Consider the following 25,365-nt stretch of genomic DNA (forward strand, 5'->3'; position numbering starts at 1 on the left):
TTAATTAAAGCACAAGTTTATTCAGCAGTATAAACAATATTGATAGACAAACAGTTTAAAGCAACACAGAACTAGATTAGAGAGCAATATTCAAACCTCCGCCTCATTTGGCCATGTCAATAAGACTCTGTAGTGATGTTGGAACCCAGGTTTTCTCACCTTGGACAAACACCACTCCACGCTCGATGTAGATGACTATTCTGCCAAATGTGAATAGCTGTTTGCCCATGTGCCGTTTGGCTACCAGTGGCATAAAGACGATGCCGTTCTCTTCGGCCTTGGCCTGTACTAGATCTTTAAAGTTGGTCGGTACAGATGCTGGCACCGCTGCCATTCCTGGTGGCCGTGTGGCAGAATTGTCCACTTCGCGCCGCTCTGGCTGAAGCTCGCATTGGAAATCCTTCCTTCTCTCTGTCTGAATCAGGTATGCAATGTTCTCTCTTGCTCCAGGTTGCATATAACCCCCTGCAAGGACAGCAAATGTATGAGAAGTTGAAGGTAGAATGGATGAATTAAGTGAACATTATTTTTTTAGCATGTGACTGACCGAGTCCAGAAGCAACGGCACGGTTCATGATGTCGAGGGCTTCGTTGAGTTTTTCTTTGACTAATGGGTGACTGAGCAGGTTCTCTGAGAGCAAGCCCTTCCAGCCCAGATACCATTTAGTGATCTCCTCATAGTTTGGGTTATTACTGAGCCAAGAGCACAACACCTGCAATAGGAGACAAAGAAACCGTGAACAAATGTAGTAGGAGTGCCTACAAAACATCAGTGTGTCATCCGGAGCCATGGCATTTAATGACTACTTTTATCAGCTAGAACTCTTTAATGTTCTCTTTTACTCTTTAGTGTTTAAAGACGAAAATGGCACCTACATTTAGGCATGAGCTGGTATAAGATTCTGACGGTATAATAACCTTGGATAAAAATATCCCGGTTTGACAGTATTGTGATTACTGTGCAGCAGAAAATGTTGACGGTTTTAAAACCTTAACTTTTCCAAACCGCAGCTTACTTTGAAAACAATTATCATCCCATGCCTTCCTACATCTTGGATGAAAGTTTTATTTGAGTGAACTATCCGAGCTAAAAACATTCTTAACCTTTGTGTACTTTTCGAGTATACTGCCCTTTTGTTATGTTTGTGGCTGTTTTAGCATCATTGACTTCCATTATAATTACATTTTTATTTTGTTGCGAAGCCATGACACCATATAATCATGCATTCTTGATTGTTGGTGGTTTACCCTGTTGGGATAAGGTAAATGTGTCATTTTTACTGATGAACATCAGTTGGCAGCATTAACACTTTAGATAGGCATGTGCAAAAAATTATTGTTTAGATTATTGTGTGTGTGTGTGTGTGTGTGTGTATAAATACTCTTAATATGTTTACTATTTTCTGAGAGCTGAGCTGCTTATTTTGATTTTCTCAAACATATTAAGAAAAATGTGCAAAGGTGTCTCTCTCACACACACTAGTATAGAAGACAGAAACTGAGCTTTTTTTTTGCTCTTCAATTAATGATCAACAGTAAAAAAATTAAATTGCACCTCTTTCCAAGAGGGGAAAACCACCAACAACAATTAAGAATGCATGATTATATGGTGTCATGGCTTTGCAATTTTTGGCTTTGCAAAAATATGATTATAATGTAAGTCAATAGGAAAAAACAGAAACAGAAATAATGAAAGGGTAGCAAATTTTCCCAAGGTGTATTTTTAAACATTTTCAAAGCATTTTCCCAAAATATGTGTCAAAAAATTTGTCACCAAAAATGATTCCATTTGTTGTAACACAGACAAAGTTTTGGCCAACTTACGACTCAAAAAGCACCACAGAGTGAATGAAAACATCCCCAACAGTACACAACAGTCTTTCATGTTTTGTCCCAATCCCAAAGAAATACAAGCTATGCTAATGCATTACACTGACTAACCCATCTTTCACACCGCGAGCAGAGCTTAAGCAGCGCGTGTTTTTTCGGCGTCCATGTTAACAGATTAGAGCTTTCATACTGCACGCAGAAGCAGCATGTCAGCGTGGAGCGTGAGCGATAGTTTCAGTGCTGGGTCTATTTTTGCCATGCTGCTCACGCTCAATTAAAGTGACAGTGGATTGATAACGACCAAAAACACATTGAATGACCGTAAAAAGTAGCAATTTTACCCAATAAATGCATCGATAATGTCCCCAGATTTTTATATATTCAATTAAATGAACTTAAACAACTTAAACAGTGCAATAACTGCTGATGCACTGCGTGCTGCTGACAGAGCTACTGTGAAAGGCAAACGCCTGTGCGCTACATCTGCTCTCAATCTGCTCTGTGCACGTGCTGCTTATGCTCTGCTCTCGCTTACAATGTGAAACAGGCATAACTGTAAAACTCTGTAAGGCTGACCTGTAGCCATTTGGGGAAGAAATTTTTATCCAGGAGTCCGACCATGGAAGAGACAGAGAGCATACATTCCCAGTCCATCACCCAGTTAAATGGATCGAGCAACTGCTGATGAGGATTGACCACTAGCTCTCCTAAACACAAAGCTGAAACACAGGAGAAAAACCTTCACATGCCATCCAAGTCTCCCAAAGTCTGACAGTCTAGCAAAAAAGCACATACCCAGTTTGGGGACAATATTTTTGACCATGAAGGCCTCCCAGGCGCCGGGTGTGAAGACATCTCTCCAGGGTTGCAGAATGAGTCTGGCGGAGGAATCGCTGGGGTGCCAGCGCTGCAGAGCATGGGCTAGTTTACTACGGATGGGTGCATACAGCGGCTCAAGACGGGTTTGCATAAGAGGTAGCCAGGGATGAATCCATGAATGAATGGGCACTGTGTCGGTCAGTGGGTTCCAGTTGTCCACCTATTTAAAAAAAAAAAAAGTTACATCTTTATAGAAACACTTGGTTCTGTTTACATCTGGTATTAGGATGTTTTCATCATTCTGATCACAGGTGGACATGGCTTTATACAGGTGTAGACAAAGACTAAAATGTTTTAAGATTTTCCACTTTCGTCCACATCCAAAGGTAGTTGAGAACACATAAAATCGGACCGTTTTGTAGTGTTGACATTCATGTGGTCAAATTCATCATCATTCAACAGGCACTAAAAATTAAGTTTTGTTTTTTTGCAAAAAACATTTTTGACAATTTATTGTCATACTGACATCTTAAAGCTAAAAGGAGCTCTTAACTTGATGATTTAGGAGAGAATCTTACTTCTAAATAATAGATTTAAATGGAGTTTCTGTCCTAAATTTAGGACTCCAACATTTCACTCATAGTATTTCACAAAAGCTTTTTCAAAACACTAGCTCCTAAATTAATGAAACATTAGGAGTAGTGAAGAGGACTCCTAAGTCACAAAGTTCTTATATGGTTAGAAATTAGTTTTTAAATATTTATTAATTTATTTTTTTTAATGGCTAGAATAAAACATTTGCACATATGTTCTATAAATATAAATTTGGCCATTCTCTATCATTTAAAATATTTACAAATATTTAAAAGCATTTAAAAATATTTATTCAAAGAAAATACTTACATCAATAATTCTCTTTTTTGAATATGCGCCCTGAATTATGACTTTATTGCGGATTCTTTTCAGAGAGATCTAAAATATTAGTAAATATGAATTTAAACGTAGACAGTCATACATCTACATGTTAAAATTGTACAAATGCCAATGTATTAAATTTGTGTTTAACGCCATGCTAGATTTAATGGCCTTTTTCATGCTTTTTGATGCTTGTTTGTTTCATGAGTGTCAATGTATTAATAATGCATGGTAATAAGATTAATATTATTATATATTTATTTATTTATCTATTTATATTTACAACTGATAATATAATACATTTCACTGTTTATATATGTATTCAGTATATTTGAAAATAGCTAAATGTTGAGTATATTAAAAATGAGTATATCACTTTAAAAAGGGATGTTTTTAGACTATAATAAGTTGAAACAGGTTGAAAATGGCCTAAAAGTGTACAAATAAACACCTAAATGTCAAGAGTGGACAACAATGTGTCTCCTTTGTCTACCAGTAATCTGATCGACCGAAACACATGTTAATAGCAGGTATAAACAGGACTTTACAGCTGACAAGAAAATAATAGTAGCACAGACCTCTCTCTGTAGTCTTGGAAAAATAAGCTGCTCTAAAACATGATCCAGAATCCACAGCGGTAATACAGGAGCCCAGCACTCCACACAGTCCACCATAGGGCCCACATTTCTAGGCTGCCATTGAGAAACACAGGTCCTCATGACTGGAACCCACACTTCCCATATCAACCTGCAGACAAAGCTCCAGGTCAAGTCATCTGCTTCCACAGACATGCAGCATTAACACTAACAGATATGCCTTACCTGTGATAGGGGTCCATGTTAGATGTGTCTGGGCCACTGTGAAGAGAAAGCGTGCTTTCAAGAATGGCCCTCCATTGACCGACTTCCTCCAAACCATCTGAACAGTCCTGCAGATACACAAGTGTAGGTTCGCTTTTACAAAGTGTGGACTTAGTAACACAATAAATGATGATTAATTCGAGGATATAAAAGAGGTGCAATGCATCTTTAAATTTACTTGTTTTTCTCTGCACATTTAAACAAGTCGATTTAAATTATTTATTCTAAGCGAAAAACATTGATCTCACAATTTGTTTACCACGATTTACACCAGTCAACTATTAAAATCTCACTTAGTGTTAATATATAAGATGATATAGCAAAAATCCTATCAGGAAAATTAAGAACAAGAATCTGATCAAAAACATTATTACATCATTTTACATTGCCATCATCACTTCAAACCAATAGTTTTACCCGTTAATCACCAAAACGTATTTAATAATTTGACATGTAATCAAATTTACAATAACGACTTATTCCTTTACATTATTCAGCACATATTTATTTTTACAGAAATATTTATTTGTAGTTATTTGGAGCTTTTAAGAAGACTTTCTGTGTATATAAAATAATTTTTACAATTATAATTTGACACAAACATTAAAATGATAGATGGATAGATGGACATAGGTAGGTGGATGGATGGATGGATGGACATAGATGGATGGATGGATGGATGGACGGATGGACGGATGGATGGATGGATGGATGGATGGATGGATGAATGGATGGATGGATGGATAGATGGATTGGTGGATAATTGGATGGATAATTGGATGGATGGATGATGGATGGATAATTGGATGGATAATTTGATGGATGGATGGATGGATGGATGGATGGATGGATGGATGGATGGATGGATGGATGGATGGATGGATGGATGGATGGATGGATGGATGGATGGATGGATGAATGGATGGATGGATGGATAGATGGATTGGTGGATAATTGGATGGATAATTGGATGGATGGATGATGGATGGATAATTGGATGGATAATTTGATGGATGGATGGATGGATGGATGGATGGATGGATGGATGGATGGATGGATGGATGGATGGATGGATGGATGGATGGATGGATGATAGATGTATGATGGATGGATAATTGGATGGATAATTGGATGGATGGATGGATGGATGGACATAGATAAATAGATAGATGGATGGATAGACGGAAGGACGGACAGACAGATAGATAAATAGATAAACAGACAGACAGAAAAACAGATAATTTTTTTCTGGAGAAATTCTGAAAAATAAGTGTTCATTACCTGAATAACATTTAAATAACTTTTATTTGTAATAATACTTCATTGTTTTACTGTAATTTCATCAAAAATGTCACTTGGTGAGGAAGACTTTTAAGCAATGTTGAGCAGTGTCAAAGCCTTATAATAGCGCATAAAGAAGTTTAATCAAGATTCGTTTTATTGAATGATTTATATGATGAAGACTATGCAACGTTATTTTAAATTTGATTATTCAGTTTCTAAAAGCCATGAAGCACTGTTTATTTCACTTTAATATTTGCTCCATCAAATATTTGCTGTATTTATGACTGTAATTTCTTTAATATATGTATATACTAACTAACATAAAAATATGTTTATGTTTCAGTCCCCTACAAAATCATCCCAAAAGATCTAATTGAATGACTTTCCAAATAGAGCTGTTTAAGTCATCTGGTGAAATTGTATTTATATTACAATATATATCGCAAAGAAAAAATATTAAAATGTTAAAATTAAAATTATTAAAATTTACCTTAAGTGGATCCCAATTGCGAAGTTTTTCTTTCAACAGAGGATGCACAACAGACACAGCTAAATCTCCCAAACCCATAGTCTTATACTCCTGGTAGAACTCAGTCTGCAGCTGCTCGAAGATCTTAGCGCACTCCTGAAGGCTGAGTGCAGGGTCTCCCTCTTTATCGCCTGCTTCAAAACGCTCAACCAGACTCATCACCTGCTCCAGCCGACCAAGAGTCTCCTCCTCCTCTGCCAGCCGCACCTGCAGGGCGTCGCTCTCATGGGTCAGAGTCACTACTGTGTCTTTTTCATGCTGGAGAAGTCGAGCACTCTGCATACACACCACAAACACAAAGACTATTTGAGTGAAGTTACAAATGCCACACTTTTTATAAATAGAAGGTACAAATCCGAATTCTTCAATATATATTACGTATATATATTACAGGTGATTTTACAATTAAGTTTATAATAGTCAATCAAGGAGCGACACGGTGGCTCAGTGGTTAGCACTGTCACCTCATAGCAAGAATGTTGCTGGTTCGAGCCTACTTGTTCTAAAACTTTATGAGTTTCTTTCGTCTGTCGAACACAAAAGAAGTTATTTTGAAGAAAGCTAGAATCCTGTAACCATTGACTTCCATAATAGGAAAACAAATTCTATGGAAGTCAATGATTACAGGTTTTTAGCTTTCTTCAAAATATCTTCTTTTGTGCTCAACAGAAGAAAAAAGGTTTAGAACCTCTTGTATAAACTACCCCTTTATTGCTTTGATCAAATTGCTTCAGACTTTAATATTTGTTTTATAATTTAAACAATTTCAAACTGTCTACTGCATCCATCTATACCATAACTGTTTTACACCTCAAGCTTTTTTTAAATTATTTCAAACCGTCAGCTTAAACTTTCTTAAGACAGCATCTAGGTTTGTCTTGACCTTATCTGGATTAAACTTTTCTAATAGGTGAAGCAGTGGCGCAGTAGGTAGTGCTGTCGCCTAGCAGCAAGAAGGTCGCTGGGTCGCTGGTTCGAACCTCGGCTCAAGTTGCCGTTTCTGTGTGGAGTTAGTATGTTCTCCCTGCGTTTGCGTGGGTTTCCTCCGGGTGCTCCAGGTTCCCCCACAGTCCAAAGACATGTGGTACAGGTGAATTGGATAGGCTAAATTGTCCTTAGTGTATGAGTGTGTGTGTGTGAATGTGGATGTTTTCCAGAGATGGGTTGCGGCTGAAAGGGCATCCGCTGTGTAAAACTGTGCTGGATAAGTTGGCGGCTCATTCCGCTGTGGCGACCCCGGATTAATAAAGGGACTAAGCCGACAAGAAAATGAATGAATGAATCTTTTCTAATTCGTTGAGTGCATGTGTACAAGTGTTGTACCTGCAGGATGTCTTGCTCCGTGAGCTCAATGAGCAGTTTGAGGTTGTGTTCGAGCTCTGGAAGTGCGAAGCCAGAGCTCTTCTGCTCTCTTGTGCTCACGCTCAAAGGAGCCTCCTCAGGAACACTGTGCTTCTGACTCATATGACTGTAACTGTTATACACCTTCTGCTCTCTGCCGGTCATGTCGATCACCTGAAACACATGAGAAAGTGGCTCATTGCTTACTGTAAAATGTGTTTAAACGGTTCCTGTGCAATAATGTTTTGTGATCTCACCTTGACCTGAGCCAGTTCTCCAGCAGGTCTGCTCATGCTCATGTTGGCCCGTGTACCATGTGCTTTCAGATCGTCCACAGTCCTGTAAGAATATTTAGGCTTTTTCTTTGCAGTTCCAGGTTCTTTACGCCATTGCCCCAACTCCTTCTGAAATTCCTGCAAAGATGAAGCAAACGATGTTATAACAGTGTTCGCTTGAAAGCAGACCTTTAAGGCATCTTGTTGTTTGATGCACAACATAACAGAAAAACAGTACCAAAACTTTAATCAGACAAAACCTTTCAAGTGAGAACACGCTAAATTTAACCAGGTCAAAATTCCATTATCTATATATTAGCTAAGTTGCAATAGTAACTCTCATTCACTACTAATCTAAATATAAGAATGCTCTGCTTGCTTGACAATAATTGCAATTATTTAAATATGTGCATTTTTTTAAAAATAGTGGCAGAAAAATGTATGTGGTTCATCTACTAGGGCCACAAAGAGTTTGGTAGCAAACAATGATCACACCCATAAGATAACACCAATTAATAATAGTAATGAATATTTCAACAGAGTTTGTTTTGGCTAAATATTGGTTGACATAAGAGCAAGTTGACTTTTATGTCAACTAGATTAATGTAAACACAGTTCTCTATAAATACTCTTGTAATTTGCTTACACCCTTCCAAACATTATTAAGGATTATTTTTAGATTCAAGTGGTTATTATAAGGAATTGGATGCAAGCAGATTGTATCTACTTGTAAAGCATACAGCACCATCTGCTGTTAAAAACTAACCTCAGAATTGATTCAAGAGAAAACAGTGTTGCAGAAATCAAAATTGATGCAGAATCTAATTCACAAAAGATTTACATCACAAATAATCAAAAACAAAAAAATTATATTTAAGTATACTGGGGCCTTTTAGCCAGATACCACCAAAAACACTATTTTAGTGTTGACTTACTTCCTCCTCCTCCTCCTCAGAATCGACAACAGGGAAATCCTGCAGTGACTGCTGGGTCCTCTCACTGCCATATGCACCAACCGCTCCTTTCCCTTTCCGCAACTTGGCTTCAATAGGATTCACAATACCTGCAGACAAAGACAATCAAAATGTCTATATCATTTAAATGTAATTTAAATAATCAGTATACTGAGATATAAAAACAAAGGGCTGATTTGTTGTACCCTGAGCATTCTTTCCCAATCCTTTTCCAGGAACGTAACCCATCTTCTGCAGGAGCTTTTGACCAATGCCTCGTGTGTGTTTCTCCCAGTTTCCCAAGTCCTGCCCCGTTCTGATGCCACCTGCAAACCTCTGAGATGTCTTAAAGCTCCCACCCTAAAATAAAGAATTCAAAAACAAATCTTAAATAAACCTGTGTAATAAGACTTATTTTTATAATTTTTACCAGTAGATTTGCATGAAATGTTTGAACAGTTTTAAATGAATGCTGTACTTGAGAACTTTCAACTTAAATGAATTTCAATGAAGCCTGGAATAAATATTTAAATACCAAAAGCATTAAGGAGCACAACTAATTTCAATATTGAAATATAAAAAAAGGCTTTCATGGCATTAAAATGCTTTCTGGATGATCATGATTCATTTAAAACTGCAACAAAAAGAGCTCATTAAAGCATTGCATTTTTAAACATCTATTAATCAAATATTTTACACATAAATTTTATAGTATTAATTTGGTAAGCTTAAAGGTATTTCAAAAACATTTCATTAAATTACAGCCCAGACTTTTTGGACCGAAGAATCAATGATTCCCTAACATTTGCACACATCTCAATCTACCGTTTGGAGCTTTTTGGGAGCAGCAGCTCGGGGTGGAGGAGGTGCCTCTTCAGCATCAGAATCATCTGAACCCTCCCGCTCTGCTTTTTCCTCAGCTGCAGTCTTTCGCAGGCCAGCACTCACAAAGCTCACGGGAGTGGAATAGTCTTTCGCTCTGTGTGGATACAAATCAGGGTCATTTAAATAGTATATAGTATTTGTATAACACCTTAAAACAACATGAATGATGACCAAAGTGCTTCACAGACATGGCAAAATAACAATCATTAGAAAAAAACACAGTAAACATACAATAAATTAAAATATAAAAATAATTTTAAAAGATATGTACAGTCAAAAGTACTAAAACAAAAACTAAGTTTTATAAGTAAGCCAAAGAGGTAGGTTTTGACCCATTGTTTTTAAATACTTCATGTAGGTGAAGCACTAATAATCAATTCAGATGCTCAATATCAATACAAAATGCCAAATAATAATGCAAAACGCTTAAACTGTGCAATGCTGATGTCAATTATTTACAATTGATGAATAAAATAAAAATTGAAAATGTACAAGCATTTATTAAATAGTTTTATCTTATGTGTGAATGTCACTTTAGTTTACCTAATTATTCAATTTAGGAAAAGGATGTCAAAAGGAGTTAAACAAAAAATTTACTTTAATTTACTTTAACTGCTGTTATTTGATATTTTATTATCTAAAAAACTTTGTTAAATACATTACTTAATACATCTATTATTAAAAAAGACATCGTAAGTTCTCTAGCTGTTTGACAACAACCAAATACCTTTTTCCTCCAAAGCTGGGCCGTTCATCATCAGAGTCCTGCTCTGCCCAAATCCCATAAGTTGCTTCTTCTTTAGTCTGTCTGTATCTGCGTCTGTCCGGATTGAACTCATTGGCCAAGTCCCACTCCGACACCTCAAACTTCTCAATCTCCACACCATCCTCCTCCTCCTCATCACCCCTACGCCCATACAAATGGGACATAGACATCTTTCTGTTGGAAAGAAATTCAAGTTTTAGTCCAGGGGTTCTCAAACTGGGGATCCCTAGTTGGCTAAAAGAGATTAATATTGGGTTATGAAAACTTAAATTGTATTAAAATTAATACATATTACAATTACAGCATTAAACAGTGTTATAGAGCAGGGGTTTCCAAATTTTTCAAACACGCAACCCCCAACATAACAATGTCAGTGACTTGCAACCCCCACATTCCTCGGAGATGGTTATAAGTGTTGCTTATATAAACACAAGCATATTGACAACACAAAAAGGTGCAACAGTCTAACAACAACAGGCTGTAATTTATATTGGTCATTTATGAATTTGTTTAATTTAATATTAACCTCACCTAATGAGAATGGTGTGCACAATGTTTTCAGCACAAGTCTATTCTTGGTTTAATTTTGGAGACCACCACTCAGAGATCATTCTCAATGTTCAGTTGTGGCCTGTTTGATGTATTCGATTGCTATCAAGGTGTCAGAAAGTTTAACCTGCTGCTACAAAATCAATCTGCTGCAGCTGACGCTATTATTGTAAACACACTAATTCTATGAAAAAAATCATTTAAAGGCTGATGGCTTTTTTTCTTTTTTTGCATGTTGCTTTTTTATGAAACTATTACCTACTTTTTTATATCCTCTGTGGGTTATGGATAAAATATGGTACTTCTAATAATTTAATGAGATTTATTTGACTTTTGGATATCACCAAGCGACCCCCTGTCATTTCATTGTCTTGCTCTTTTTTTGCAACTTGTTACAATGTTATGATAATATTATTTTGCTATTTTTTTTTAAACAAGAAAATTTGAATACAATCATATGCATGACCAAAGATTTCTCACAGTATTTGTAGTAATACTGTCATTGTTTCTTTACACAAATAATATAATACAAAAAAAATTATAATAACACAAACCATGATTAGCATCTGAGAGCACAAAATATTTGAATGAAGATATGTCAGTATTTAGATATAATGTGTAAGTTACGTTAGGTGCATAAAATTGTAGGATATCATCCCTCTCATTTGCTTAGTGGTGTTTTAGGGTCTGCTGGGTCTACATAGGATTAAAAAACATCACTTACATAAGCAAAACAGTAATGTTGGATACATAAGCACAAACATCCGTAAACAGAGTGTTCGGTCCGTGTATCATCCGTTCATTTGATTATTCCTTTTATTACGGAAAACGAAACATCAGAAAAACGATGAATATTTCGTTTTTCTGTTTATTCTGTAGGCAGAAAAAACGGAAACTCATCTGTTATTCTGCTTATTAACTTAAAACGAAATATTAAAACAAACACAAAACCAAAACGAAATAATGAGTCAAAAAATGGTCCGTGTACGGTCCGTGTACATTTTGTTCATTTTTTTTCCAGTTTCAAACGGAATAAAGGAAATGGAGAAAACTGCCGTTTTTCCGTTTTTCTTTTGCTCACGAGAAAACGAAAAAACAAGATTTTGGCTGGATTTTCGTTTTTTGGTTTAGGGTAGGAAAACGGATAAACGACTTTAAAATTCATTTTACACATGTAGGCGGTGCTGAAACGCCCACTTTCCTCTAATTGGTCAACCAAATCTGCGCTCGTGACGTCACCCTCAAAATAAAAGCCTTACACGCAGGCTTTTAATTATTATTATTTAATTATATATATATTAACTAAGTTTACAGATTCTATCATTTGAACCACACACATTTAGCAGGCTTACATTCATTGCGTATGTATAAATTAAATAAAAACGTAAATCAGCAGTATTCTTAGACATTTGTCATTAAAATAAGGTCATAGTTCACTGCCAAGCTTCTTGCTGCTGTGCACCTGATGCAGAGCAAAGATAGCCATTTCCGAGCAGCACCTGGTTTGCATGATTGTTTCAGAGCAAGGGCTTTATAATAATAATAATAATAATAATAATAATAATAATAATAATTATTATTATTATTATTATTATTATTATTATTATTATCAGTTACTAGTGTTTTTATTGTTTGGTGTGTTTTTTTTCTTTTTAATAGTTGTTAGCAGAACCCGAATAAGAACACTTTGGGCCCTGCTATAAAAACAAAGGGTACCATTTGTTTTCATTTATTTCTTCCTATTTTAATTATATATTGTAATTATTTATTTGATAATTAATACTATTTTATTGCAACGCCAAAGTAGGCCTGTCTTATTATTATTTTTTTTAATTAAATTTGCTGTTATTGTAGGCTAGATGGCAGGCTTTAAATATTTTAAATAACATTTACTCATAACCTTACTAATTCGAGAGCCGAACCTAAAAAAGTTTAAGTGCAATAAGCCTGTACAATAAAGGGAGCCGCAATGCATATTTCTAGCGCATTCTTTCACTCAACAATTATTGCTGGAATAATGACATAAATTTCAAATTAACTAATTAAACACATTATAGTTGATAAAAAAATTGTGTCTAGTAGTTCCGACAAACAGATGAGCTCGCTACATGTGCGTTGCGCTAATAATTTGACATTTGCTCTTCTTGAGAAAGTGCTACAGCGGGCCCTGCTATTTCACATATAAGGTTAGTGATACGTATTTTAAATTAGTATTGCACATTATTCATTCATTTTCTTGTCGGCTTAGTCCCTTTATTAATCTGGGGTCGCCACAGCGGAATGAACCGCCAACTTATTTAGCAAGTTTTTATGCAGCGGATGCCCTTCCAGCCACAACCCATCTCTGGGAAACATCCACACATACACACACACTTATACAGTACGGACAATTTAGCCTACCCAATTCACCTGTACCGCATGTCTTTTTACTGTGGGGAAAACCGGAGCACCCGGAGGAAACCCACGCGAACGCACTACACTACTGAATTAGACACACAATCTCAAAAAAAAACTTGATGCTTATTTACATTATCTAAAGTCATTTCTTACGAGGTAGGATCTGTTGTTGTATTATATATTTTCGTTTTAATATGCAAATAATTTTCTTTAATTTGTAATAGGTCCCTCATTGCATAAAATAACCAGCCTTTGTATTCAATATGTTTGTAAATTGTCCATCCAGTTTGACGCAAGCTAAACAACATTTTGGCCTGTTTTGCTTATTAAATGAGTGATTTTCACGGAGAAACAAATCATCCATCCACACAGTTTTGTATAGGACCTGTGTGAACAAAAATATACACTTCATTATAGCCTATAGGAAAATGTATCTGTTTAGAACCAATTTTGTGTTGTATAATTAAAAATATTAAAAATACAATAATAAAAAAAAGGAATAACATTTGAAGTGCAATGCTTCAAAGATCCAATACGCTGCATGCAGAGCCAAAACAAAAACTGGTTTGTTTGTTTAATAAAATAATAATATGAAATTAAAGTGAAATAGTTCCATAACCTGTATTATAACTGTAGTCACTCTAGATGACAAATCATCCGTTGCGCCGGTCAGTTTCACCTTTAATCAAGAATGTGCCAGAACCAAATGAGAATATTTACAGATTACCTCGGAATGAGATCTCGGTCTGTGAAGAATGCAGAACACAGAAACTCGTTGAGAATGGAGATGCATGTTAGATGTTTTATATCCCTTTAGATATTGTAAATAAACAACTAGTTTTTATAGAGATTGTGTCATGTCTTTTCTTTGACGCACGCGCTGAACAGCCTGTAGCCTAAATAATAGTTTAGATTTTATAACATATAATGTTTTATTACTTTAAATGTATAATGTTTTTTAATATTTATGGAATATATAAAATATATAGTTTATATAAATGCGCTCTGATCATTCAAGGATCATAATGCGTTGCATATTCTTCTTATTCTTCATTAGGCTTGATCCGTAAATTGTGTATTTTATAAACTGATCGTTTATAAGGATTAAGCTATTAATAACTGTAATTCCTCGAATGGAAAAGTCTTGATTAAAGAAAAAGAGAACTTAATTCGACATATGCATATAGTGCGCTTATTTCTGCGCGCATCGCGCGCTTTACCGAATTACCTTTTTTATTTTTATGCACTATAAATGCATCTGGCAGCACCGAAAAGAGCAAATGCCAAGTTATTAGCGCAGCGCACAGACAGCTAGCTCGTCTAGTCTGAACCAGGGGTTTTCAAACTATTCATTGCACACCGATCCCATTGCATTTTATTTAGGATAAACCACTTATTTAAAATTAATTAATTAAAAGGTGCGTACTCTCCAATACACCACTGTAGTGTCATAATATTTAATAATTATAATTAAGATAGACACCTGACCTCCATTTAATAAACAATTTATTTGCCATACTCTGTTAATTTGAAGTTTAAAGTTTAAATCATTTATGTTAAACTTAAATTATTTAAAAACTTAAAAAGACTTACATTTAGTCATTTAAGACATTTTAGGTCATAAGTTTACATACATTGACCGTTGCATTTAGTAGGCCTATTCTGGTCTAAATAAGCTTTTTGCATCTTAGGTGTTTACACACACAAATTAAGCAGTTTATACGTACATTTAATGTTACTTTGAAATTACTTTTGATGCAATAAATAATCCTAAATAGTTGAAAGTGTTAACATATTCTTGAAATGTAGTTATTTTATAACTATGAAATTTATTACTAAACAAAGTGAATCATTATGAATTTGCCAAGAAATAATCCACTTTACCACCGTAAAGCAATGCCCCACACTCACTAGAACGGTAGAACCTGGACTGTATGATATGTTCTGTATGTAAAATAGAGAAAATAAGCAAGATGCGCAGTCTCATGTAGCCTTAGTGAAATATAGCGCGTCACAGCAATGAACTAAAAATAAAACCACCCTTGAAATGCTGGCGATCTTAATTTTTTCAGCCTACACTGACTGAGAATAATGTTGCACTATTTAATTAACAAATAATTAGAATGTTTTTTTTTTCCTTCAACACATTCATCATTACTTTTGCCTGTGCAAGTTTTTTTGCGCGTGCTTGAGTGCGAAGGCATCTATTTTCAGGTGCAAGATGCCACTTTGGGTGGCACCAGCACACTCTGCCACACCTGTGGCTATGTCCCTGCTACAATAATAATAACAACAACAACGACAAAATAATAACAAAAAATAATAATAATAAGACAGGCCTACTTTGACGTTGCAATAAAAAAGTATTAATTATCAAATAAATATTTACAATAGGCTAAAGGCACATATTAAATTAAAATAGGAGAAAATCCAATAGAAACAGGTACCATTTATTATAGCCCCATGCAGGGTCCATTGTGTTCTTACAACCATTAAATAACTAAGTAAATAATAATAATAACAATACTGCTAATAATAGGCCTAATAATAATAATAATAATAATAATAATAATAATAATAATAATAATAAATTATTATTTTATACAGAGTAGGCTATTATTTAGGCCTACAATAGCTCTGAAACAATCATGTAAACCAGGTGCTGCTCGGAAATGGCTATCTTTGCTCTGCATCAGGTGCACAGCAGCAAGAAGCTTGGCAGTGAACTATGACCTTATTTTAATGACAAATGTCTAAGAATACTGCTGATTTACGTTTTTATTTAATTTATACATACGCAATGAATGTAAGCCTGCTAAATGTGTGTGGTTCAAATGATAGAATCTGTAAACTTAGTTAATATATATATAATTAAATAATAATAATTAAAAGCCTGCGTGTAAGGCTTTTATTTTGAGGGTGACGTCACGAGCGCAGATTTGGTTGACCAATTAGAGGAAAGTGGGCGTTTCAGCACCGCCTACATGTGTAAAATGAATTTTAAAGTCGTTTATCCGTTTTCCTACCCTAAACCAAAAAACGAAAATCCAGCCAAAATCTTGTTTTTTCGTTTTCTCGTGAGCAAAAGAAAAACGGAAAAACGGCAGTTTTCTCCATTTCCTTTATTCCGTTTGAAACTGGAAAAAAAATGAACAAAATGTACACGGACCATTTTTTGACTCATTATTTCGTTTTGGTTTTGTGTTTGTTTTAATATTTCGTTTTAAGTTAATAAGCAGAATAACAGATGAGTTTCCGTTTTTTCTGCCTACAGAATAAACAGAAAAACGAAATATTCATCGTTTTTCTGATGTTTCGTTTTCCGTAATAAAAGGAATAATCAAATGAACGGATGATACACGGACCCTGTTCTCGGATGACAAAAACTGATTAGTAACTTAGAGTGCGTGAAGCAAACGTTTCCCAGAAAAATCATGTTAGCTTAGCAATGCCACTCTGTTGTAAACAAAGACACATACCTTCCCTTAAATCAGGTATTGTCAATATTCCGTCATGGTCAACTCTGAAATAAACTATTGTGTTTAAAAATAACAGTGTGTAGACAGAATTACCTGAAAATGTGGTTTCTTGTTATAGACTTCAGCTTATCCGACAGTGACTTCCTGTTGGGACCGGAAGCAGAGCAGTGACATCAGAGTGACGCAGAGGTCAGAAACCCTCTCTCACAGCCATCTTGGATCCTGTGCCCTGAACTAGTGAGTACTCCTGCGTAAAATCTATTGTCATCCAACGTTGCTTTAGCCAATTCAATACATAATTTGTAGCTTATGCTGATGCTTTAGTGTAGCTGTGTTTGGAATGGTAAAGATTTGTAAATTTGCTTGGCTTATTGAGGAAATATGTTGATGATTACAACTGGCTGACTGTTCAAAATGGGGGAGCGAGACGCACCACCGCTCGCTATACTTCAGCCGTGGGCTTTGTGTCTAACGAAAATGTTAACCCTGCAAAAAGTTGCACTATATACAACTATAGCGATATATTGTGAGAAATCTGTAATTTAATCGTACGAAAGGTTGTTGCGTGACGTGCGACAATAAACACTGGCTGGATAGTTAACTTCGCTGCCTAAACATGTAACGTTTCTAAAAACGCATGCTGTGTCAACAGTATAACCTAACGTTACATTATAAAGGATTATAAACTCATTTCTTTAAAAAAGTTTTATTGTAATTTGTGTAATGAGGTTCTTTCATTCAGCAGTAACGTGTCAGAGCTCCTCTGTTAAGATACACACGTGAAATGTGCAACACAGTGCACGCGCACACATGAACAGTGTGTGGAACTGTTTGGGGACGTTATAAGCCTTATTTGTTCAGTTTGCCTGTTTGCAATTGATAAAGCTCACAAATTCTGTTCGGTGGCCTTGTGAAATGTTATCATGTAGCTCAATACTTTGAGACAACAGCAGTGTTTAACTGAGCCGGTAGTGGGACAGCTGACAGCCAGCAGAGGCCTACAGGAAGAGGCCTAGAGTGCTGCTGTTTCAATAGAAAAAGCCTCATTAACACAAAGCACTGACTAACGCATGTCTAAACCTTCATGCAGACTTTGTAAAGCTTATAATGTATTGTTTCTCATTTCTGTTTTAGTCCAGAATGCCAGGCGAAGCCACAGAAACTGTCCCTGTTACAGAGCAGGAGATGCAGCAGCCCCAGGCTGAGACGGGTTAGTACTGCTTTTAAAAGTGCATGTCTGATACTAAACACTGGTTGTCTAGGTGGTCCTGGAAATATTGTTTATTGTACTGGTTATTATCAAAATGTTGCTTATTCTATTCAGGGTGTTTTTGCACCTGTTTTAGCCTTTCTTCAGGTTTCTTTTAGGGTCTTCTCGCAGCTGTTGTAGAGATTTCGCATAACAAGTTTCTCTAGTCAGAGTGGTGTAGGGTGGGGATACAGTTGAGTCAGTTTTTCTCCTCCTAGAGGTTTTAGGTTAATGTGCTTGAGCTACTCCCTGAATAAAAAAACACAAATTACTAGTCCGTTTAAAGGCAGGGCTCTGTACTAACTTTTGAGAGCAGTGCCGCCAAGTTCTACAAATGAAGGCTTTAGTATCACGGGTTCAAAATATAATAGGATTGCATTTTTTGTCTCAGAAATGTAGTTAACTGTAGATTGAGGTAAACAGTATACATGCATGTTAAATGACAAATTCATGAAAACCCACAGGATTTAGCCACTCTGCTATGATAAAACAAGCTAATTTAAAAATATTTTGTTTCTGTGGTATATGTAAAAAAATATATATATATTTGTTTATAGACTTAAACTAATTAAAATTATGTGCACAATAACATTGTTTATATGAAAACTTGAAATATGACAAAAAGTTACTTGGATTCTTATTAAACTTGCAATAAAAACACACTGGTATAAATGCACAAACATTAGCCTGTGCTTTTAATCTTTTAATACTTTAATATAAATGTACATTAAATATAATGTATAATATATTGTATAATACTATACAATTCTGTATGTGTATGCCATTTTCTGCCAAAAATATAACATTAAGTTAATACCGTTACATTTGAGTTATAAGTAAATACATGGATGATTTACTTGTTTCACAGTGTTTCTCCTGTTTCACTTGTCTTTGCTTTTGACAGTATAACCTGAGCCTGAAGCCCTGTTTTTAAAGGGTTGCTTGGACTATATTCATGTAATAAAAAAAAAACTGGCCATCAATTTTCATTATAGGGCAATTCTGCTGTATGTTATCGATTTAATTGTTTTTCAAAGTTTATTTTGTTTCAGAAAATAGTCACATTAGTTTAAAAGATCATTTAACTCCATTGACCTTTTATTTGAATGAAAATGCTACATCACAAGGAAATGGAAGATCATTTTGTTTTTTAAGTAATCCAGGACCACCTTGGTCAACAGTTGGTTTCTCTGTACAGTAAATCGAAGTCTAACGGTTTGTGTGAATGGAGTATGGACATTGCAACCCAGCATGATTTTCCTAACTTTGCACTGATTTTAGTAATCATGACTCAAACAGTTGTTACTCCTAGGATATTGTGTTAGGTTAGAAAGTGTACTGTTTGGTTCAGGGATTGTTCAAAAAATGCAATTGTTTTGGCAAGATCTTTCCTTTTTTTGTTTTAGGAACATGAACATATATTTCAGATTGTATACAAGGAACAACAGCTTTTGTCCAAAGTGTGGGGTGCAACAGGCATTTTACATTTGGAAGTTGATAGGTTTGTGAAGTCAACTTCTAAGTGTACAAACACTTTAGGATGCTACCATTTATGATAAGCTAAAGTTATGACTACAAGCCAGTGAAATTAACCATGAACTGGCATATGTGTTATAGTAAACAAACCATGTAGTTTAATATAATTGTTTTAGCTTACTAATTCAAGTGAAAATAGTTTGTACCCAGAAAGATAGTGTTTTTTTGTTTTGTTTCTTTGGTGCTTTGTTTTTAAGATGTATGCATTTGAACCTTTTTAGAACATGTACTGTATATATCAATATTAGTGTTTCCAAAAGAACCAGTACTTCAGTACCAAATGGCTTCTAAAGAAAAAAATTAACACTTCCATGTTTTCTTATATACTGGTACAGAGGGCCTAGTCCGGTACCATAAGTGAAAGCTGCTAATGCTGCTAACGAGACTGCCCTGAATCTACTTGTTGTTTAAAAAAGGAAAGCCACAATATCAACAATTAATATCTCTTTCATTCTGTACTCAAATGTGGAGCAATGAAACCCATAAACACTTGCCTATTGCTCCCAAACATGTCTTTTAGATGCAGATATAGCCTAAGCTAAATTTTAAATGTAGTCTAATAAACATATTGTAAACTTCCTTCAGCATGCACATTTGGCAGCATAAACCACAGAACATTTGTATTTATTTAGTTATCACATGCTAGCACTGTTGAAAGAGTAAGTTTGAAGTCAGAGTGAATTTTCTAGCATGTGCTCAGTTTTTTTTTTTTTTTTTTTTTTTAAGTCATACTGTTTTGTTATGCGTGCTTCTATATACATAAAACAATCCCTTAAGTTTAAAATGATGACTTGTATAGCCAAAAATAACACCTAATAAGTATTTGTTTAAGCTTCATTTTGATGGTCTTTGATGGAACTGAAACATGCGTGAGTTTCTTTTAGTCTCATATTTTAGTTACGCTACACTGCTGAAATGCCCAGGCTATAATTTCCAGTTAATCCTTGGCTTGTTATAAGACCAGCGTATCTATATTACAGATTGTATTAATTCTAACTAATTGTATTATTGTACTATAACTACTATTTAGCCTTTTTCTAATTTAATTTCTTATATTGGGCCTATGATAAAGCACCTTCTGACTAATTAAATACCATAGATGTTGTTTCTCTTCATAAACAATTTTGATTTATTTTTGTTCATACTTTTTTGTTGCACTTAGTTGTAGAGAACTATATTTTCACTTATTTTGGTATCCACCCTAATTGGATTTCGATGTGATGATCATCTTTGCACTGTTTACTGACAATTGTGTAGATTTTTGCATGTGTAGTTGATTGGTGTTTTTAGTTTCTCAATTTTTCTAACAAGATTTGGTCTGTTTGATTTTGCTTTGGTAGCCAGTTGTGCATTTGAGGAGCATTTTAACACTTGTGCAACTAAAAGCATCCTTTGTAACCAGCATGGGTGTGATGGATTACACCATGCAACTTTTTAATTGCCAAAAAGTCACTCTAGCCCTTTTATTTCCATTAGCCACACCTGCTGCTGCAGCCCCTGCCCCCTCTCAGGCAAAGTCTAAAGATGGCAAAACTAACCCTAAACTGTCCTCATCTCCTCATACCACTGCTCCTAAGCCAGTTCCTGCAGGACGCAGGAAACGCTCTTCTCTGTCTGCTTCCTCAAGCTCTCCTACTTCTCCTAAATCTGCCTCCGGCCCTCGTGCTACCCCTCCATGCTCTCCTTTAGCCTCTCCTCCTGCTGACTCTCCTTTAGCTGGGAAAACTGAGCAAACTGCTCCCAAGGTGGTAAAGGCTGGCAAACAAGGGAAGCAACAAAAAGCAAAGAATTTTAAACCTGCCGAACAAGAGCAGGTGCCTTCCTCTACTTCCAAGCTTGCTCAAGAGTGTGCAGCTCTGCCAGTTCTTGCTATACCAGAGGTAGCAAAACCAGCAGGTACTGCAGATGCTATCCCTGTCTCTCCCAAAATTGCTGTGGCTCCTGTGGCATTTAAAGTAACTTCCAAAGCTGCTGCCCCAGCACCAAAATCGTTTACAGAAGCTGTTGCTTCTAGTCCACCCAAAGTGTCTGAAGCTGCAAAGGCACCAAGCACTGCTGTTTCAGAAACTAAAACTACTTCACCAAAAGCACCTACTAAGCCGGGCCCAGCCCAGCCAAATGCCCCAGCCACTGCTACTCTTCCAAAGCCTGCTCCTTTGGCAACATTTGAGGACGATGATCTGCCACCTCTCCTTCCACCTGAGAATCCTTTTACAGTGCCTGCTTTCCCCCCCTTGCCACCTACTACTATAACTGTTGAATCTGTCCCTAAAGCAAAAGCAGCTCCTAAAGCTAAGCCAGCTTCTAAAGTTGAACCTGTCCCCACCCCTAAAGGTGCCACCACTCCGGTAGAGAAAGTAGCAATAGCCTCTAAAATTGAGGCTGCACCAAAAGTTGAGCCCTTCCAAATCACTAAACCTCAGGCTCCCACTAAAAATGAGGCTGCTGCACCTAAAGTTAAGTCTGCTTCAGCTCCTAAACCTGAGCCCGTTCCTGCCCCTAAACCTGAGGTTCCAACTAAGAAAGAGGTTGCTGCTGCTGCACCTCAAGCTAAGGCTGCCCCAAGTCCAAAAGCGGAGCCTGTTTCTGCCCTTAAACCTGAGGCTCCTGCTAAGAAAGAGGCTGCTGCACCTAAAGCTAAGCCTGTCCCAGCTTCTAAAGCTGAGCCTGTTTCTGCCCCCAAACCTGAGGCTCCCGTTAAGATTGAGGCTGCTGCACCTAAAGCTAAGACTGCACCAGCTCCTAAAGCTGAGCCAGTTCCTGCCCCCAAACCTGAGGCTCCCGTTAAGATTGAGGCTGCTGCACCTAAAGCTAAGACTGCACCAGCTCCTAAAGCTGAGCCAGTTCCTGCCCCCAAACCTGAGGCTCCCGTTAAGATTGAGGCTGCTGCACCTAAAGCTAAGGCTGCACCTGCTCCTAAAGCTGAGCCGGTTCTTGCCCCCAAACCTGAAGCTCCCGTTAAGATTGAGGCTGCTGCACCTAAAGCTAAGGCTGCACCTGCTCCTAAAGCTGAGCCTGTTCCTGCCTCCAAACCTGAGGCTCCAGTTAAGAGCGAGTCTGCTGCACTCAAACCCAAGGCTGCTCCAGCTTCCAAAGCTGAGCTTGTTTCTGCCCCCAAACCTGAGGCTCCAGTTAAGAATGAAGCTGCTGCACCTAAAATTAAGGCTGCACCAGCTCCTAAGGCTGAGGTGGCTGTTAAGACTGAGGCTGCTGCTGCCGCCCCTAAAGCCAAGGCTGCCCCAAGCCCTAAAGCTGAGGCTGCTGCTGCTGCTGCACCTAAAGCAAAGTCTGTCTCTAGCCCCAAACCTGAGCCTGTTTTTGCCCCTAATGTTGAGACTTTTGCATCTAAAGTTAAATCTACCCCTGGCCCTAAAGAGAAGGCTGCTCTTGCCCCTAAAATTGATGCTGCTGCTGCGGTTATCAAATCTGAGCCTGTTTCTGCCCCTCTAATTGAGGCTGCTCCTACACCTAAAGTCAAGTCTAGTTCTAAAGATAAGCCTGCTCCTGCCCCTAAAGTGGAGGCTGCTCATGTCCTGAAACCTGAGTCTGTTCCTGCCTCTAAGATTGATGCTGCTCCTGCCTCTAAAGTTAAGACTGTTGCTGGTCCTAAAGCTGAGACGGTGACTTCTACTAAAGTTGAGGCTTCTAAAACTGAAGCTACCCCTAAAGTTGAAACCACTGCTCCAAAAGCTGAAAAAAATGTTCCTAAATCTAAGGCTGCTCCTGCCACTAAAGTTGAGGCTGCTCCAGCACCTAAAGTTGAGGCTGCTTCTGCCCCTAAAGTCAGGCCTCCACCTAAAGTTGAGCAATCCCCTACCAGTAAAGCTGAGCCTGTCCCTGCTGCTAAAATTGACAAAGCCCCTGTTCCCAAACCAGTAAAAGTCTCATCCATACTGGAGCCAGTCATCAAGAACGACACGGGTATCTCTCTTTCTGTTTGTCTGTCTTTCTACTTTTATGTTGGTATATCTTAGACTTTGAGTGACAATAAAGATTTACTTGGGTGCCTTTCAGAAAGTTAAAGCATAGGGCCTGTAATAATTGGGTATTGAGTTTATCAGCATAATTAATTTTTGTTATTGTCAAAGTGAGTTTTGTACTTTGTATACTGACTTTTTGGTGTCCATCTTGTATCAGTGTATAAAAGCATTTGTGAAATTTAAGCACTGTAAAAATTATTTACAATTCATTGCATTTGAACATTTAGATGTGTTTTATCTTGATGCTGGTAAAAATGTTCTGTTGTTCTAATGGTAAATTAACCGTGCATTTGCTTGGTTTAGGGTCTGGAACCGAATCTGACAGTGATGAATCTGTTCCTGACCTGGAGGAGGGAGACTCTGCACAGACACAAACACAGCAGGCACAGGTAAGATGCCTTTCTTTTAGCCCTAATTTGTTTACACTTTTTTTTTTTTTTCTTGTCATGAACTAAAATTACATTCCTACCCTGTAGCTTGCAGCTGCAGCCGAAATCGATGAGGAACCTGTTAGCAAAGCAAAACAAAGCAGAAGTGAGAAAAAAGCTCGCAAGGTAGGACTTTCTTGGACACCAGTTGAATCTAATTACAATGCATGTACAGTTGTTTAACTGTATCCTTTCTTTGCCAGGCTATGTCCAAACTGGGGTTGAGACAAGTTGCCGGTGTTACCAGGGTAACCATTCGCAAATCCAAGAACATTCTCTTTGTCATCACCAAACCAGATGTCTACAAAAGTCCGGCTTCAGATACATACATCGTCTTCGGCGAGGCCAAGGTAAAAATTAGAGTAAAAAAACAAAGCATTTATATAAGGATAGGGCGGGCTTTCCTGCACTATCAATGGTTAATTTAATTTGCAGACCTTTCATGGTGATCCTGCGTGACCTCTTGATGATGATTTGACAATTTGACTTTCGTTCTTCTGAGTCTGATGAAGCCAAATTTTGTCCTGAAAGAGAGAAAACACTGTGGTGTTCGAAGCATGGCAAAACTCACAAAATAAAGTAAAATACACATGATTTCTGTTTTCAGATTGAAGACCTTTCCCAGCAAGCTCAGTTAGCAGCTGCAGAGAAGTTCAAGGTTCAAGGAGAAGCAGTTTCAAACATCCAAGAAAACACACAGACGCCCACAGTACAGGAGGAGAGCGAAGAGGAAGAGGTGAGCTTTGATGCTGTGGTGATTCTTGCACTGAGTTATAATGCACAAAATGTCTTGTTTTAGAAAGTTTAAATGTCCACATCCATTGAGTGATTTTGCCTGACCTTTTGCAGGTTGATGAGACCGGAGTGGAGGTCAAGGACATTGAGCTGGTCATGTCACAGGCCAATGTATCCAGGGCGAAGGCTGTGCGCGCACTGAAAAATAACAACAACGACATTGTCAATGCTATTATGGTGAGTTAAAATCTTAAAATTAAATAAATTAAACTCTTCTATGATGAATAAACTTTTGACTTTCGTTCTTCTGAGTTTGTCCTGAAGCCAGTTTATTTGTTCTGAGAAAAGCTCAAGCTTGAAATAAGTTATCGTCATAGAAAGGAATCATACTTAATAATTTTTTGTTAATTCTCTTCACAGGAATTGACGATGTAGATGGACATCAGGGACTGGGTCACATTAAGATGATGCTGATTTGATCTACACTATTGTTTGTACAATTTATACCCAAGAGAAATAAAGGAGTGGCTTGATAATGTTATTGTATTGTATTGT

General features: G+C 36.9%; 2 protein-coding genes and 2 non-coding genes across 9 annotated transcripts; 3 read left to right on the plus strand and 1 right to left on the minus strand.

Moving 5' to 3' along the window:
- Positions 1-17,109, minus strand: tfip11 (tuftelin interacting protein 11). Of its 3 annotated transcripts, none has more exons than XM_087305571.1 (14): positions 16,883-17,028; positions 10,419-10,631; positions 9,632-9,785; positions 9,013-9,166; positions 8,789-8,916; positions 7,836-7,991; positions 7,561-7,752; positions 6,199-6,513; positions 4,386-4,492; positions 4,143-4,311; positions 2,626-2,869; positions 2,407-2,549; positions 548-713; positions 1-465 (listed from the first exon to the last, which is right to left on the minus strand). In XM_087305571.1, the coding sequence occupies exons 2-14, from the start codon at positions 10,625-10,627 to the stop codon at positions 104-106; spliced, it is 2,499 nt and encodes an 832-aa protein (XP_087161697.1). In that variant the 5' UTR covers positions 10,628-10,631; positions 16,883-17,028; the 3' UTR covers positions 1-103.
- naca (nascent polypeptide associated complex subunit alpha) lies at positions 17,020-25,351 on the plus strand. Of its 4 annotated transcripts, none has more exons than NM_001193352.1 (9): positions 17,020-17,119; positions 18,017-18,092; positions 21,144-23,588; positions 23,951-24,036; positions 24,124-24,201; positions 24,279-24,425; positions 24,683-24,811; positions 24,925-25,047; positions 25,231-25,351. In NM_001193352.1, exons 2-9 carry the CDS (start codon positions 18,023-18,025, stop codon positions 25,243-25,245), a joined length of 3,093 nt encoding a protein of 1,030 aa, NP_001180281.1. In that variant the 5' UTR covers positions 17,020-17,119; positions 18,017-18,022; the 3' UTR covers positions 25,246-25,351. The 4 variants fall into 4 exon arrangements, with proteins under 4 accessions (NP_001180281.1, NP_775371.1, XP_087161153.1 ...); XM_087305027.1 differs by having other exon boundaries at positions 17,082-17,225; XM_087305028.1 differs by having other exon boundaries at positions 17,082-17,119; positions 18,017-18,666; positions 18,896-23,588.
- On the plus strand, positions 24,536-24,608 carry LOC137489193 (small nucleolar RNA SNORD59). The gene has a single exon (XR_015524227.1). It is a non-coding gene; the product is annotated as a small nucleolar RNA SNORD59 (small nucleolar RNA).
- On the plus strand, positions 25,082-25,157 carry LOC137489194 (small nucleolar RNA SNORD59). The gene has a single exon (XR_015524228.1). It is a non-coding gene; the product is annotated as a small nucleolar RNA SNORD59 (small nucleolar RNA).
- Positions 25,352-25,365: the final 14 nt, after the last annotated feature.

The sequence above is a fragment of the Danio rerio genome, chromosome 23 (assembly GCF_052040795.2).
Source record: "Danio rerio strain M-AB ecotype USA chromosome 23, GRCz13ab, whole genome shotgun sequence".
Lineage (NCBI taxonomy): Eukaryota > Metazoa > Chordata > Actinopteri > Cypriniformes > Danionidae > Danio > Danio rerio.

Coding starts and splice junctions, on each gene's coding strand:
- naca (XM_087305027.1), top strand. Junction 23,589..23,950: donor AGTCATCAAGAACGACACGG/GTATCTCTCTTT, acceptor TGCTTGGTTTAG/GGTCTGGAACCGAATCTGAC. Junction 24,426..24,682: donor TCGTCTTCGGCGAGGCCAAG/GTAAAAATTAGA, acceptor TTCTGTTTTCAG/ATTGAAGACCTTTCCCAGCA.
- tfip11 (XM_087305571.1), bottom strand. CDS start 10,627: ATGTCTATGTCCCATTTGTATGGGCGTAGGGGTGATGAGGAGGAGGAG. Junction 8,917..9,012: donor ATTGGGAAAGAATGCTCAGG/GTACAACAAATC, acceptor CTTTGTCTGCAG/GTATTGTGAATCCTATTGAA. Junction 2,870..4,142: donor TTCCAAGACTACAGAGAGAG/GTCTGTGCTACT, acceptor TTTTTTAAATAG/GTGGACAACTGGAACCCACT.